Source organism: Typha latifolia, chromosome 2 (genome assembly GCF_019914945.1).
Source record: "Typha latifolia isolate L0001 chromosome 2, TyphaL0001v2, whole genome shotgun sequence".
Lineage (NCBI taxonomy): Eukaryota > Viridiplantae > Streptophyta > Magnoliopsida > Poales > Typhaceae > Typha > Typha latifolia.
In genome coordinates, this window is record NC_133087.1 from 2,451,070 (window position 1) to 2,466,519 (window position 15,450).

Below are 15,450 nucleotides of genomic sequence, written 5' to 3' on the forward strand. Positions count from 1 at the left end.
AAACACGAGTTACTACAAAAGAGGCAATCCATCAGGTATAGGCAAAAGAATTGTCTTTACTGTTCGATAATGGCAAAATAACGAATAGAAATTGGACTACACAACCAAGCGAAATCCTTGAGAGTCACAAAGGAATATATAGCAGGGAGATTAACAATAGGATGGAGAAGTGTGATTTAACACATACATGAAAGAGCAAGGAAGAATCATCTATCTTTTGTTTCACCACTAGAGCAATCCATATATTACCAGCAGAAGAGAAAATAGAGTAGCATTTTACTAATCTGCCTTTATGTTCAATACTGGCTCACTTGGCCATCATGACTTTGACAAATTCATCATAGTTTATCTGACCATCACCATCAACATCAGCTTCACGGATCATCTCGTCAACTTCCTCATCTGTCAGCTTCTCCCCAAGGTTGGTCATAACATGGCGAAGCTCAGCAGCGGATATGAAGCCATTCTGATCCTTGTCAAACACCCGGAAGGCCTCCTTGAGTTCCTCCTCTGAATCAGTGTCTTTCATCTTGCGAGCCATCAGGTTTAGGAACTCTGGGAAGTCAATAGTCCCATTGCCATCAGCATCCACCTCATTTATCATGTCCTGTAGCTCTGCCTCTGTTGGGTTCTGTCCCAGAGAACGCATGACAGTTCCCAGCTCCTTAGTTGTAATGCAACCTGTGGAAGTTCCAAGCAAAACAAACTCTTTAACTTCTGGAAAAGAGGCAGCCCAAAATTTTGGTCCGCATCTCAAATTGGTGCTTGCATTCAACAATAGATTCAAGTATAACAGAAAAGGAATGCTACAACACTATCAAAAGGAACATTAAGAAATGGGAAGAAGAGTTTATCTTCACAGATATGGAATTAGGCATATGAACAAAAGATTAGCCCTAAACAATGTTCACATGAATATCTTTTTCTCTATTCTGGATTAGAATGCCTTAATCTAAAATAGCAAGTGAAAATCAGATTAGACTTAAACACTATTCAAGTTATTCCACACAAAATTCCAATTATAGTTTTACCATTAATAGACTAAAATTATTTAAAAAATTCTCTCCTTTCTCCTACTACCCACTCATCTTATCCTACAAACCTAAGTTTTAATTTTCCCACTCAATTTTCTCACCTATCTCCTCTCTCTTGCGGCCCACATATTTCATTGTACTGACAAATATGCATTGCATACTTACAAGTATGCATTACATACATATAATATATAAGAATATTTAAATTTAAATTTATATATCAAATTAAGGGTACTTTAATTTATTTTTACTGTTTACCTGTATTTTACTTTTACTTTATATTATTAAAAATAATTATTACACCACTATTTTAGATTACAAGTGAACATAAGGATAATTATTCCTAAAATAAAAATCACATTTTAGGAGTATGAAATAAGAATAGCTCCACTAGATTGAGCCTTATTCTGGTGAATGGGGCCTTATTGTGCAGTGGGTATTCTCAATGCATGCATATATAATATAACAGCACCTGTTGACCAGGCATTTTTGCATTCTCATAAGAAACTTGAAATGACCAAAAAAGCAAACACTGCATCCCAATGATTGAATAAAACCGCAAGAATGAGAATATGATGCAAAGAAATGTCAGTTCAATATGTGTTTACAACTTCTAACAATAGCTCAATGATCTTATCAATTACCTCCCTTGCTTTCAGCCAATTGTTGCACTAGCACAAGAATGACATGTATATGTCAACTCAATTTGTATCGCAGAGAACAGAAGATACGAGAACCGTACACAGACAAAATGATTAGTTGAGCCTTGTACTTTTTATTTTTAAGCAATTAATTCTTTCAAGGAGCTTTGGAGAGATGAGAGCAAGCAAAGGAATAACCGTGAATCTGCAGAAACCTCACCCACTCACATGAGATGCACATCTAATAACAAGAGAAGGTAACCAAATAAAAACCCAAGATTCTGCTAGGAAACAGATATGTCTCTTTACGCTGCATCTTGCATGTCAACACTAGGCAGTTCGTTTTTCAAAAGTGTTGAAAGGTTTGAGATGCCAACTCTGAAAAGGTTCTCTACCAACCCTGCTTAAATAAGTCAGTTCAGGATTCACATTTTCCTTCATTGACTTTGAATTCGGATGATAATAAATTTGCACTATTGTAATCTCAAACATTCGTGGAGGTTTCAAGAATGACTGCATGCAACTACAACAGAATGTGGCTAGTTATTGAAGATAATAACATGCACCTTGACTTGACTTGACTGTTATCTAAAGCTTCACCAAGGGGAACATGACAGGAAAATTTTCCTTTTCCAGGAATAAGAAGAAAATTAACTATGATCTACAGTTGACGTCCAAGTTGAAATTTGTCTCCCCAAATACTGGAAGAAACAATTTTGACACAAGGAGTTGGTTACAGGTGGGACGCCAAAATATCGCCATAAATACTACAATCTGGATATGAAAAGGCCAAACTATTAAGAAGTGCATGAATACGTGCAAGACATAATACTACCAAAGTAGTAAGCAGAAGATAACAAGATAGGTCGGATGGCACAATGTCCAATTTTGGCATATAGCTGATTAATCGTAGATACTGGCATAGCGAAACAGGTCCATTTGATCCGAAGGTGCAACAGTGAATTAAAAAGTTGACACTCCATGGTGAAAAAGATCAGGTTATTATCAGAAATAGGACAAAAGAAAATAAAAGAAGAAAATAAAACAGTACTAAAAGGACAAGACGACGACAACATCACCACAAGAACATCGGTCAATCTCGCCATCGGAAATGTTAGACGAACAGATCGATCTAACCCTAACAAGAACAAGAGAGACCAGGAACCAGGATCCATCGCAAAGTGTAAATAAAACCTCAAGATTATAGATCTAGGAAAATATCGAGATGGAAAGGAGGACTGGAGGAGGAGTCGAATCGAAAACTGACCGTCCCCGTCCTTGTCGAACAAGCTGAAGGCCTCCTTGAACTCGGAGATCTGGTCCTCCGTGAGCGGATCCGCCATGACTCCTCGGAAATCGTGCTGTGGGGAGCGAAGCGAGAGAAGGGCAGAGATCTGGCGAAAAGAAATGTCAAAGGAGAGAGGTTAGAGAAGTCGAGTGTTTTCTGAGTGCCCTCGCCCCTCGGGTACGGAACTTTTGTGATCAAGCCCCTACTCTAATCCTCACGGCGTTTATTGCCTGGCTGTTAAAAGTTCCTATGTTCTCCCTGAAATGCCCCTGGACTGCTGTTGGTTAGTAAATCCTTTTCATCTTTATCTTTGAAAATGGTGCTTAAAAAAGTGAACTATAATAAGAAGTGGAAAAGTTGCCGAACTCACCTATTTCGCAAAATACTTTAAAGGATAATAATATATTAGAAATAGCATTATCCAGTCTTCAGTTTTGCCTTTTTCATACCATCATTATTAATTTGTTACTATGTTGACAATTCGCACCTAAAATGACAGTTTTGCCCTCCAATCTCGACAACCGGGTCCCATGAAACCTCCAAAGATTTCTTCATCCAGCTCTTGGTGTGCTACATGCTGCTCCAATTTCTCTCATCAAGAAAGTACAAATATTTTCCACAATTTTGAATTGTGATATTGATGCTGCAAAAATAACACCATGTTTTCCAAAGACAGATCTAAATGGCAGAAATGAAAGTCTAAAAGATTTTGATAGCATACAATTCAGTAGCAAGCAAATAAAATCGAAACATTTGAATGCTTCTAACTCATCATGTAATACATCAACATCAAATGAAGGGAATAACTGTAGATCCGCTACTGTCAATTTACCGTTAAAGAATCGAGCAACAAAGTAATAAAAATAGTTCTAATACAAGTAGATATTAGCAGAAGAAGTGAACGAGGAAGGTAGCTTCTACAATGCTTGATCAAAGCCCACATTTCACAAGGGGAAGACAAATGAAGTACTTCTGAAGCTGAAAATTTTCTTATGTACGCTATAAATTGGAAGAGAGATTATGGATCTGATGATGATCGATGCAAAAGGACCTCCACCAAACAAATAAAGAACGTATCTTGTTTGCACAACTGAATGACAACTCTGTTATCTTTCCACAGGCTTATATAGGACAACAGTGACATACTTCGACAGAAACCTGTGGGTTAGGCCGAGGGCGACAAGTGATTGCGATCCCAATCCTTTTTCTATGAAGAGGTGGTTTAGAACAACATGTTGGGGCTTTGTTGAAGATTCTTCAGAGTTTTGCATCCCAAGGACGGTGAGGTGCAGTTGAGATGGAAGAGCTGGTGGTTCCTTTGCATAGTCCTGATCCAAGGGTGGCAGAAAACTGTAACTGGAGTCGGGAGATGGAGGTGACTCAAATTCGGTAACACTTTCTACATTTTCTGGAACATACTCCTGAAATAAATTAAACAGAAAGCAGTATCCAGCTCAGAATGAGAAGAAAAATGAAACAAGGATGCCATAGTTTTGCAGCCTTTTCTTGTAAAGAATGATATATCCTTAATGCTAAATTGCATGCCAAACAGACTATAGACACTGCTATCAGTAAATCTGATACTGTATGTACTTATATGAAGATAATTTTCTTTGGGAAAATATATCAACTACATATATCTAAATCCAGATATAAGCACCATGGTAGCAAAAATATATATGTTATGGAACGTATACTCACATGAAGGTCAAGAAGATTAGCATATTGCCCCATCTCGTCAGTTACACAAGGAAAATCAGGAACATATCTTCTTTCTCCATCTACAATGAACCTGTAATGGTAGACTCCAGATGGGAGGGTCAACAAAATGGAAAAATCCTTGCCGGACTTCTGGAGCGGTCTCCTGGTAAGCCATTAAGATTATAGTCACCACAATTTCCTTATACCAATTTAAAAAAGTTCTAGAATGGTATTATAAATGGGAACTGAAACATAATGATGCAAGTCAAAGTACTTAAAAAAGTCTTCCAGTAGCTTACCTTGTTGTCCAGTTGTCCCATGATCCTTCTACTAAAACATTCTTCCCTCCAAAGGTCCAAACCAATAAAGCTGGGATCTCCTTTTCAGAGGGACCATCTGATGTACCACCAGGCAACTCACTCATCCACATCTGATTGAAAACTGGAGGCCCATCAGCTGCTCTTTGCAAAGGAGGTACAGGGATCTGAAACATCAAATGAATGTCAGTTTCAATTGGAACAATCAGCACAGAAGAGAATACTTCATATGTTTGTGCAATTAATGCCAAGAATTTTTCAGTTGAGAAACAGATCTAGGGGCATTTCTTGTCTGCATCTGCTGTGGATTGACTAAAATGGGGACAAATGGCACAGAGAAGATACTAATATAACTGTATGTTGCCAAATGAAGATGAAAATAATACAACAACATGCCGCACTAGTCACAACTATCTGGGGACTACTTACATGAAATTGAAGATACAGCATGATTGTTTACTAAGATACTCCAATCTTACACAGAGACGCACGCATCGAATTCTTGATGAACAATATAGGAAGCAAAATTAGTTCAAATGTAACATCTTCAACATTTTATATTAATGCATCTTTTGGATAGAGGAAGGTGCTTCATCTATTGACTGAGAAAAGAGAAAAATAATCCATTTTGAGAAGACTCAAAAATAAGGCAAAATTCTGACATAACAACAGCAAAACATAGAAAAACAACAAATTTAATGCAGAGTAGAGTTATCACACAACACAAGATGAAGAGCTAAAGGCAACGTTGTACTATTCTAGCAACAGAAAAGTCTTCAGTAAAATTCACTGTGCGATGCAAGTAAGTCATCTGAAAACTATAAATATATCACTTTGGCATCGCTGCTACAACAAACTAAACAAACATTAGCAAATAAACAAGTAAATGCAAAAACATCAAAACATATCTACCAACGGCCCAGATCGACAAAGAAAGAAATATTGTAACTGGCATCCACCAAAAAAATCATAAGCTAATCCAAAATGGACCAGACTACAAAAGGAGCAAGGTCGCATATTTCCACCATCATCATATGGGTCACCTATAGAGTATTATGTGAAGTATGAAAGGTCATCTATAAGGCTGAGATAATTAAGCAATGGCATATCAACATAAAATCAACAGTTGGAAACAGGTGTTATAATCTTAACTAAGGATAACAGAATTCAGATGAAGGCATGACATAAGCTCTATGAGGTGAAATGATTGGTAAGGCTGCAACTGATGCAGTACATGGGAATTTGAGGTTTATTTAGCAAGATTCAGCTTGAGTGTGAACTAAGATTAAGCCAAGTGGAGAACAGGCCCCATCATAAACTTTGCCAAATTGCCATTGAGCTTTAGTAGATTTACTTAGATGGAACACTCAGCTCGGCTAGGATGGCAAAGGACTAAAGACTGAGTACCAGTTTTGGGTTCTGCTTGATCTTTCCTTGAACTTGTCAAGGTACTATAACAACTGAGTCAAGCTTGAAAATCTAGAATGTACCTCCAGCTTGGCTAGTTTGCATATGTACAGGTTGGTTGAGAAATTTACCTTCTGTATACTCATACAACCCACCAATAAGCCTATCAAAGTTTGGCTAGTTTGCATATGGACAGGTTGGTTGAGAAATTTACCTTCTGTATCAAGCCACCAATAAACCTATCAAAGTTTCTGCATATTTAAGAAGAGTCTAACACAGAGGGAAAGCTGAAGGAAGATAACCTTTTGATAATAGGAAGTTTTTATCCAAGAGGTAGAAGAACGCACAACTTAAGAGTACATGATTTATCCACAGAATATGAAGAATGAATAAGAGAAGCTAACCGAAAAATGCAGGTGTTCCTAATTAGTAATTACATTCTAGCAATGATATACTCAAATCAATCACAAGTCAATATACCTGAAAAGAGCCAACAATCAGAAGAATAAGATATGCTACTATGTGTTACGGAAACTTCTTTTTTTTTTTTGACAAATTGAAAAAGAGAGTGAATAACTGACCGAGCTAGAATGCTATTTACTCAGACAAAGAAACTGATTTCTCACTGCACAAGTTGTTATTATGCTGCATCTCTGTAGAAAAAGTATAAGCTACTCGAAGTCTGGTTAATCCAAAGTCATATACATACTCCTACCTTCAGTAAAACACTTAAAAGAAATTAATGACAAATTATCTCTCCAGGAAAACCTGCAGACCCTCAATTTTGGTTGGTGATGCAAGGAATAGCATAAAACAAACTAACAATCTCCATAATGACTTAAATAATTTGTCATGAAAAAGTCTCTACTTCATAGCAACCTTACATGAATCCAATTACAAAAAATAGAGGTGTATGGTAAACCAAGCAATGGGTCAAAGAACACATATGACATCCCTCCCATGTTATAACCTCATCACTTGCTCTTGTCACCCTTCAACAATTCCACCAAGATCATTATTAGGATATAAATTTCCAAAATATTTAAGACTAGCAAAGCCCACCATTACCTGCTCCAACCCTAGCTAATATCCTTAAACTTTAAGATGAAATACAAGTTCGAAAGGGAACAAGAAACATAATCAAACCAAAATGAACCCATTTGACTACAGATGATGACATCAGAAATTCCCAAAAACCCGTAATTCCACATAGAAAAAGAACTAAAACTAAAACCAAACCATTCTCTCACAGCACACTCTGTTTCAAACCTCAACTCCTAGAACTAAAAAGATCTTGAGATTCTAGTTTTGCTAATCTCTTCTTTTGAAAAATCACTACAATTCCTAGATTTCAGTTTATTAGGAATAATTTGGGAGGATTTCCTTCAAAGGCAAGCTCCTTCGACCTGACACATCTCTCTCTATTTCTGACCAGCCCCAAAGTATCAATGAAAATATTGAAAAAAAAATTCTTCTCTTCCTCGATCATTCGAATAAAGAGATCTCTGAACAAAAATCAATTGAATCATGTCAAGATTTAGCTGCAAACATATTACCAATCGATTCAATCACATCAATCCGATTCCTAAATCACCATTACCATTACCTAAAACAGAAGAACCGATCAAACAATTCAAGAGTCGTCATCTACCTGAGGCGCGAACATGAGAGGGGAGCGCGACCGCGCAGGGCTCCTCGGCGGAGATCCCCCGACGGGCTCCGCCGAGCGCGCGCGCCGCACTTGGTTGGGGAAGCGGGGATCCCCGTCCGATGACCTCAAGGAGGGGTCGTCGTCGTCGTCGTCGTTCCCCTCCTCCTCCGTGTCCCTCCCGCTAACGTTTCCCATCTCGAATCCTTCCGCGCGTGAGAAGATCAGATCTGATGAGATATAGTCTAGAGAGGGAGTTGACAACGGCGACGTATCAGATTTTGAGCGTTGGAGATGGTCAGATAGGCAGCAGAAGAACGAAGAGGGATGGAGTATGGACGATGGAGGGCAGTTAAATAAATGAGGTTAAAATTCACGATTATTTACGGTTAGTGGCACTGAGTTAGACCACCGCATCACCCGCCTACATACTCAAATGTACACAAGGCACGACCTTAATTAGGATTCGGTGCATTATTGATCTCAAACATCCAATTCCTCTAATTCTATATATCTATTTGTTATATTTAATATTAAATTTTTTAAAAAAAATACCCCTGTATTTTGTCTTTCTTATTATTCACACTCCATCGTTCCAATATATATTATTTGCCTGTATTTTACTTAAAATACCTTAAAAGTACTCTTATCGTTAATTTTCTTCATGGCTAATTAGAGTGGGAGTATTCTCTATTATTTTAGAATGTAATTAACTGAGTCATAGATATCCATATGGTATGATATAAATAATAAAAGTAAAACATAATGCACTTTTGATATTAAATTTTTTTATTAAATGTGCACAATAGATCAGCGACTGCGTAAGTATACTAATAGGAATTTAGATTTAGGGTACCAGTACCAGGCTTGTCTTATGAATGGGTTAATTCATCTGGCACCAATACTAGGTGGAGCTCATCCTCTGTTCATGTTTGTGTACATAATAACATAAACAGGCGATAAGTTGTAAGCTGATCTTTTGCTACTCGCATTTGTGACACACATAGTTATCATCAACTGACCCATAATTTTAGTTTAGCACTAACTCAACCTATATTCTATTTTATTTAGTGGCAACTTAGAGCAACAAGTTCACACGATCTATCTACATTGCATAAAGCGGCAGTTGTCTGGAAGCCACTGATACAAACAAGGTAACTTACAACTTCAACACTCCAATATAGTGAAGAGCTTACATCTTTACCGAGTTCATTATAGGTAATAACCTATTTAAACAGAATAGTGATAATATCGAGTGGCAACTTGCATCACCCATCTCTTTCAGCAGTTCGTATCATATGCTGCAAGCCCCAAAAGCTCTGGACCTTCCAAGCGTGGATTGTTTTCGAAACTGGCCACAAATGTTACATAGGATTAAAACAGAAGAAAGAATGTAGCAGGAGCTAGTCTTGTTTGCATAGCAAATTTTGGCTTAAAAACTCGAAAGGAAGAATAATCCATGAGAATATCATAATTGGACATCAAAAATCAACATTACAATGCTGTTTAGTGTCAATCTGGAGAGTAAAAGGATAGTTACCCACAACTCATAGGCTAGATCTAATGACTAATGTAAACAGAAGGGACTCAACCCACTCTAGATTTTTATGGGCAAATTCCATGCTTGTTGCCAGTATCACGATCATCATTATTATAGAGAGAAAGCACCAGACAGACAAGACCTCCTCATCTACCTATGCCACTATTTCTTAGACCTCTTTGAGTCCTATCAAAGCAGCAGCTCATAGTCGAATGTACTCTCAGTATGATCCAACTCTTTTCTGTATTGTTTCATCTACCTATAGTATGCTTATCATACACTCAAAAGGATGGCTGCCATTTCAAATATTCGACACACTAATTTCCTTGGAGAACCCTACCCTTAGGCTGTCATCATTTGCAAAAGCAACTCTACATGTACTTGTGTAGTACTGTTCAAATTAGTGAACTTGCTTCATCACTCATAAGAACAATCTTGATTGATTAACAAGAAAGAAAATTGTAAGTAAATAAAAGGAAATCAAATATAAAGTAATTAGTATAATTAAAGTGGATTTATGACCCAAAGTCATAACGGGGCATAGGCAGGCCTTTTTTCACCCTGAGGAATTTCTGTCAACAATGACAGAGCATTTTTTAATAATACACTAATCAAAGCAGCAGAATGGTAAAATATTACATGACCAAATTTTCTATATGTTATGCAATTAGCATTCATATCTTACTAAAGCAAGAGGCTAGAAATTAGTGGAAGAACATTAGAACCCGATAGTAACTAAGAAGGATTTGCACATAGTGAAAAAAGATAATCTTATAACGCAAAAAAAAGTATTATGAGAAAAGCTATACTTGTTCAAGGGGATGTGCTCAAAAGGTCCAGTAGTGGGAATTGTTCCACAAAGATCATTGTTTGAGACATCTCTGTAATCAGATATAAAAAGAATGTGATTGCCGCAAGTGATTGTCTTAATGCAGAACAAGATAATTGTAATAATTGGTGATTAACACTTACACAACTTTGAGGCTAGAAATTTTGGCAAGTTCCCTAGGAATTTGACCAGTCAAACGGTTGTCATTGAGCCGCCTAGAAAACAAACAATTAGATAGATCAGTCTATGATAAACATCCAGAGTAGTGTGATATAACAGCTTAAAACTGTACAGAGAAGAAACAGGCCAGGCTGAAGACCCCAGATGAGTTATGTGCAAACATAATCAAGATACACCCAATCACAATTGGCATGATTGTGCAGGAAAGATGAAAATCAGAACTCACAAGAACACTAGCGACTTCAGCTTCCCTAATGCTGGAGGGATTATTCCCGACATGTTGTTGTTATACAAGTCCAAACTGATAAGGCTCTTAAGATTACCAAGCTCAGCTGGGATTGTTCCTTGAATATTATTTTTGTAGAGTTCTCTGCACCAATAGTTTCAGAAAATATCTAATATTAAATATTAGACTTAAAAGCAAAAAAAAAATCTGAAAGTAACACATGTACCAAGTAGATCTGAGAAACACAGATAATTGTTGCACTAATGAAAGAATATGATCTGGACTTTCAAAAAATAAGGAAGAAGATGAAAGGTTGAGATGAAACATCTTTGGGTTAGACATGCTATAGAGCTCGCATCTGATGAGTTTCTAAACAATCCCAAAAACTAATTTTATTGTATTTGTATGTCTTTAGTCTTTTGTAACTGCACTGTTGTATATTTATGTGTGATATATGAAAAAAAATTTACGTTTATCTGTGCTATATATGTTCATGTCACATAGCTTGTTTTGATTTACTTTAGGGCGAATATGGCATATATTCATATGTTTGATAAACTTTCATCAATGGTGGAGTTTCAGGTCTTTCCAGTAGTTTTTGATAAACTTTAAAAAAAAATTATCAAGAGTTGAATTTTCTGAGTACATCTATCTTGCAATTGTTGTTGGAAATTTTCTTGACAGCATTAAGGTGTGTTGTTCAATGGTTTTGATAGAATTCTTGTTTGCTTTTAGATTCAATGAAAAAATGGTACAATAATCCATGTTACATAATGATGAAATACTCACAGATATTGCAGATGCTCAAGGTGCCCAAGTTCAGGGACAAGATGACCTGATAAATTTGAATTGCCCAGATCCCTACAACCGATACAAAACAAAGCAGATGAACATATGTTGCATAGTCGACTAGCCAAGAAAATCTGTAAATTATACCAGGTAGCAGAAAACAAAGGAGAGAAGTAAGAAAATCCTAAGAGCATATATGAAAACGAATAAGATCCAGCTCATAAGCACAACTAAAGTATGTGAACTATTAGATGATGAGAACCAGGGATCCTGGCAAATTTATATGTGCTACACTTTATTCAAAGTTGAAGCAAATTATTTTTGCTAAATAATTGGTAGCCAGTCTATGCATTAAAAATAATTAGCATATGGGAGCATGACCATTCTTAAGTCCAGGTCAAAAGGCAGCCAAATATTCTTACACCTAATAACTGTCAAAATTTATAAATGGGAATATTATGTAGTTTGAGCCCATGTAGATAGAAGATGTTTCTAGGAGCTTTGTTACGCTAATACTCTAACCATGGGAGGTACATGGTCAGGCAACGTCAAACAGAAGAAGAGCAACAAACAAACAAAAAGAAAAAAAAAAAAAAAGAATTGATGCAATATAGAAGCAACCTATGTGGACAAATTGCACATTAATTACACAAGTATCTTGATGTCAGAGAAATTCTAGATATGGCAAAGGGTATTTTGACTATTTTCTGTTGATATTTTATAATTGATAAATATACTCTGTTGCGTTATTTTTCAAGCTTGAAGAGTTGCCTAGCATCTGGGCTAGGTCAAAAGATTTTTCCTCCTTTGACTTAATTTGTTTATCCCTTAATCCCAATGCAAAAGATCTATGATTGGTATGAACAAAGTTCTGATAATTTACAAATTTCCAAAGATGCTGCTCCCAATCAGAAAATTGAACAAAAGACCACAAAATTATTAACCAAATAATCTATAGAAACGGAAGAAAAACAAAAACCAAAACATTAGCAAACAGACCAGAGTTTGACCTAATATCGCAAGCAAATCCAGTAGTACCACTGTAGTCTCCTCACCCGTAGGAACAGCAAAAGGTACTAAATAACTATTAAGGAGCAACCAAAGCATAAAAAAGAGACAATTTTTAAACCTAAACGCTATGTACAACTCAAATACTATCAGATCCCTTTGCAATCGGCAAAGCTAAGAAACCCACTTCCTAAATTTTCTTCCCATAAACCCGCATCTTCCAATCAAATCTCCCAAACCCAACAAGACGTAATCAATCAAAATTCTGCGAAGCAAGAGGGTAGAGAGTAAGAGAGAGACAGAGAGATAAAAGAGGAATTCGGGAACCTACACTCTCGTGACGCGATTGTCCTGGTTGCAAGTGATGTGAAACCAGGTACAAGGATTCACAAGCGTCGGATCCCAGCTCTGGAGCACGTTGTCGGGATCCGACAGGCTCCTCCGTAGCGCGTGGAGCGCGTCGCCCTCGGTGTTGGACGAGACCAAGGCCGGCAGCGCGAGCAAAGCAAAGGCCAAAGCCACCGCTAGGGATCTCACCACGGCGCCGGCGGCCATCTCTCCTTCGGAGATCTAGGGTTAGGGTTTGCAAGGAAGCTACTCGACCTCGGAGAAGAAGAGAAGAGAAGAGAAGAGGAGAGACAAAGGGAAAGTTGAGGAGAGTAAAATGAGAAGGGGAAAGCCGAGGTTTTTAACTTTGCAGTTGGGGGAAAAAGAGTGGTGTTAGAGTGCTCTCGCGCTAACGTTTTAAGTTAAATGGTTTCGTACAGGGAAAACGAACGAGAATATGCGTTAAAATAATCAAATTGATTTGTTGGCAGACAGCACTAGTACATGTTTTGACTGCTGCCGTCAAGGACTGGTATAAGGACGCTTTGCCGCAAGAATAGCATATTTGCTAAAGATTAATATGGAACTCTACCAAGGGCTTTTCTGCATATGTACATACATTATGCAAAATAGCCCTTACTAGACTAAAAATAAAATATAGCATATTTTTAATAAATTCTCATCTCAGAAGCCTTACAAATTCCTCCCTCGTGATGCTCCTCCATCTATAGTAAAAACTCAGCAACCCACCCGTGCGACCCAAATTATATTTTTCCCCCCCCCCTTCCCTTCCCAAGATAACACCTCCTAATTCTCTTTTATTTTTTCACACTTATCAAAGCACTTGTCGGTTTGATTCCTTCATCCATTGCTTTTCCTCTGGTTTCTTCTAACTTTCTCCTTGTAAGCAATTGATCAGGGAGACAGACAGTGTGGTAATTGGTTCTTCTCGACCTAGCTTTAACCCTCATTCCAATGCCCATCTAGGACTCTTTTGCAAATACTTACTCCCACCACCATGCAATTATATTATGGATATCAACATATTCTCTTATTCTTCCAGCTTTCTTATGCTTTGTTGTTTGTTGGATTTTTTTTTTTTTTTTTTTTTTTGACAATGGACACTTAAGACTTTATTCTCACACAAATGACCCCCCCAACCGCTAAATTAAGATAGGAAAGTGAGTAGATATATTAATAGTATATGATAAAACCCAGCACAAGGGAATGTGACCAACTCCACTACAAAGTGGAATCCTTTTCTTTTCTTTCTCTCTTTCTTTCTTTTCTTTTTTCTTTGGGTAGACATGCCATGGAATTTGTTCCTCTCATCACCAACAATGCAACGCTTCTTTTGAAGCCAAAAGGGAAGTGGGAGAGAGGTCAGAAAGGCACCATTTATATGTGACTTTCTGAAGACAAAATGCCCTCACCCTCATTCCAAAGTATGGAATCTAAAGTGAGAAAAGATAGAGGTTGGACATTTGAATATTAAGTAGCACTTTTAATCAACTTTGTTTGTTCTCTGCAAAGCAACTCCATCGAGGTACTACATTACAATTAGGGTCAGGTGAGCTTGTCAAATTTGTCCACCTATATTGTGTAATAGAATAAATGTTTATGAGTAGTTAACTTAGTATTTGAGTGACGAAAAAGTGTTAGAATATAAAGTGTAAAATTGATTGTGCTCTAATAACTTAACTTTTTAGAGTAGCCAGTGAGAGTTAATATATATTTGCTAAATGGCCTTTTAAGACTGATGAATTGATAGTTGCTATCAATTACTTACAACATGTAATATGGAACTAAGTGAGGGATTAGAAAGTTCCCATATATACCATCGATAGTTGTGTTCATACTGTTTCTTACAGTGAATGCATATTTGATGCTCTTCCATTTAATGGAGATGGTGTGAGGAACCTGGAAAGTAAAACTTCAAACTTGAAACTGATGTGTTAATTACCTCAATATATTGTAGACTTGAGCATTCCTATGTCTATTATGTATTTGTGTAGTATGAGATTATATGGACATGTAACCAAATAATGTTAGAATTCAAGCAAAGTTTATCATGAACAACTGATGGTTGGTGGTAGGAGTGGCAAAATAAGCCAAATATGAGCAAGCTGGGTTTTACTTCGAGCCAACTCTTATTTGATTCATTTATTACCAAATAAAAGATAATTAAACATTAATCAGAATGACTAATCAGAATACAAAGCACGCTAGAGGAAGGGGTTGAACCTTCGACCTTGTGGTTAACAGCCACACGCTCTAACCAACTGAGCTACTCCAGCTGTTAACACTAATTGTCAGTTAAACCTTGATTATCAATTTTTTAATCTTTAGATTAGCAGATAACGTTCGTATTATATATGCATCCAAGTAGTCTATCTTGGCTTAAACTTCCATGCTTTCGAGAACCTGCTGGTAGCTTAGAATGTATCTCTCCATCTAATATTTCATCTGACTTTTTTTTCCCTTCTTGTAAGGATTGGAAGAAAAATTATTTGAT

The 15,450-nt window shown here is 37.0% G+C and overlaps 3 protein-coding genes and 1 non-coding gene across 4 annotated transcripts; all 4 read right to left on the reverse strand.

The window, feature by feature from the left end:
* Positions 1 to 38: 38 nt before the first annotated feature.
* On the reverse strand, positions 39 to 3,239 carry LOC140782124 (calmodulin-5/6/7/8). Its single transcript, XM_073128523.1, has 2 exons — positions 2,943 to 3,239; positions 39 to 681 (listed from the first exon to the last, which is right to left on the reverse strand). Exons 1-2 carry the CDS (start codon positions 3,016 to 3,018, stop codon positions 308 to 310), a joined length of 450 nt encoding a protein of 149 aa, XP_072984624.1. The 5' UTR covers positions 3,019 to 3,239; the 3' UTR covers positions 39 to 307.
* A 463-nt stretch (positions 3,240 to 3,702) lies between these two features.
* Positions 3,703 to 8,464, reverse strand: LOC140782122 (SNF1-related protein kinase regulatory subunit beta-1-like). The gene is made up of 4 exons (XM_073128520.1): positions 8,040 to 8,464; positions 4,964 to 5,148; positions 4,665 to 4,827; positions 3,703 to 4,384 (listed from the first exon to the last, which is right to left on the reverse strand). Exons 1-4 carry the CDS (start codon positions 8,232 to 8,234, stop codon positions 4,070 to 4,072), a joined length of 858 nt encoding a protein of 285 aa, XP_072984621.1. The 5' UTR covers positions 8,235 to 8,464; the 3' UTR covers positions 3,703 to 4,069.
* A 650-nt stretch (positions 8,465 to 9,114) lies between these two features.
* On the reverse strand, positions 9,115 to 13,373 carry LOC140782123 (leucine-rich repeat protein 1-like). Its single transcript, XM_073128522.1, has 6 exons — positions 12,940 to 13,373; positions 11,601 to 11,672; positions 10,812 to 10,955; positions 10,549 to 10,620; positions 10,386 to 10,457; positions 9,115 to 9,387 (listed from the first exon to the last, which is right to left on the reverse strand). The coding sequence occupies exons 1-6, from the start codon at positions 13,161 to 13,163 to the stop codon at positions 9,318 to 9,320; spliced, it is 654 nt and encodes a 217-aa protein (XP_072984623.1). The 5' UTR covers positions 13,164 to 13,373; the 3' UTR covers positions 9,115 to 9,317.
* A 1,785-nt stretch (positions 13,374 to 15,158) lies between these two features.
* TRNAN-GUU (transfer RNA asparagine (anticodon GUU)) lies at positions 15,159 to 15,232 on the reverse strand. The gene has a single exon. It is a non-coding gene; the product is annotated as a tRNA-Asn (tRNA).
* Between the last annotated feature and the right edge of the window lie 218 nt (positions 15,233 to 15,450).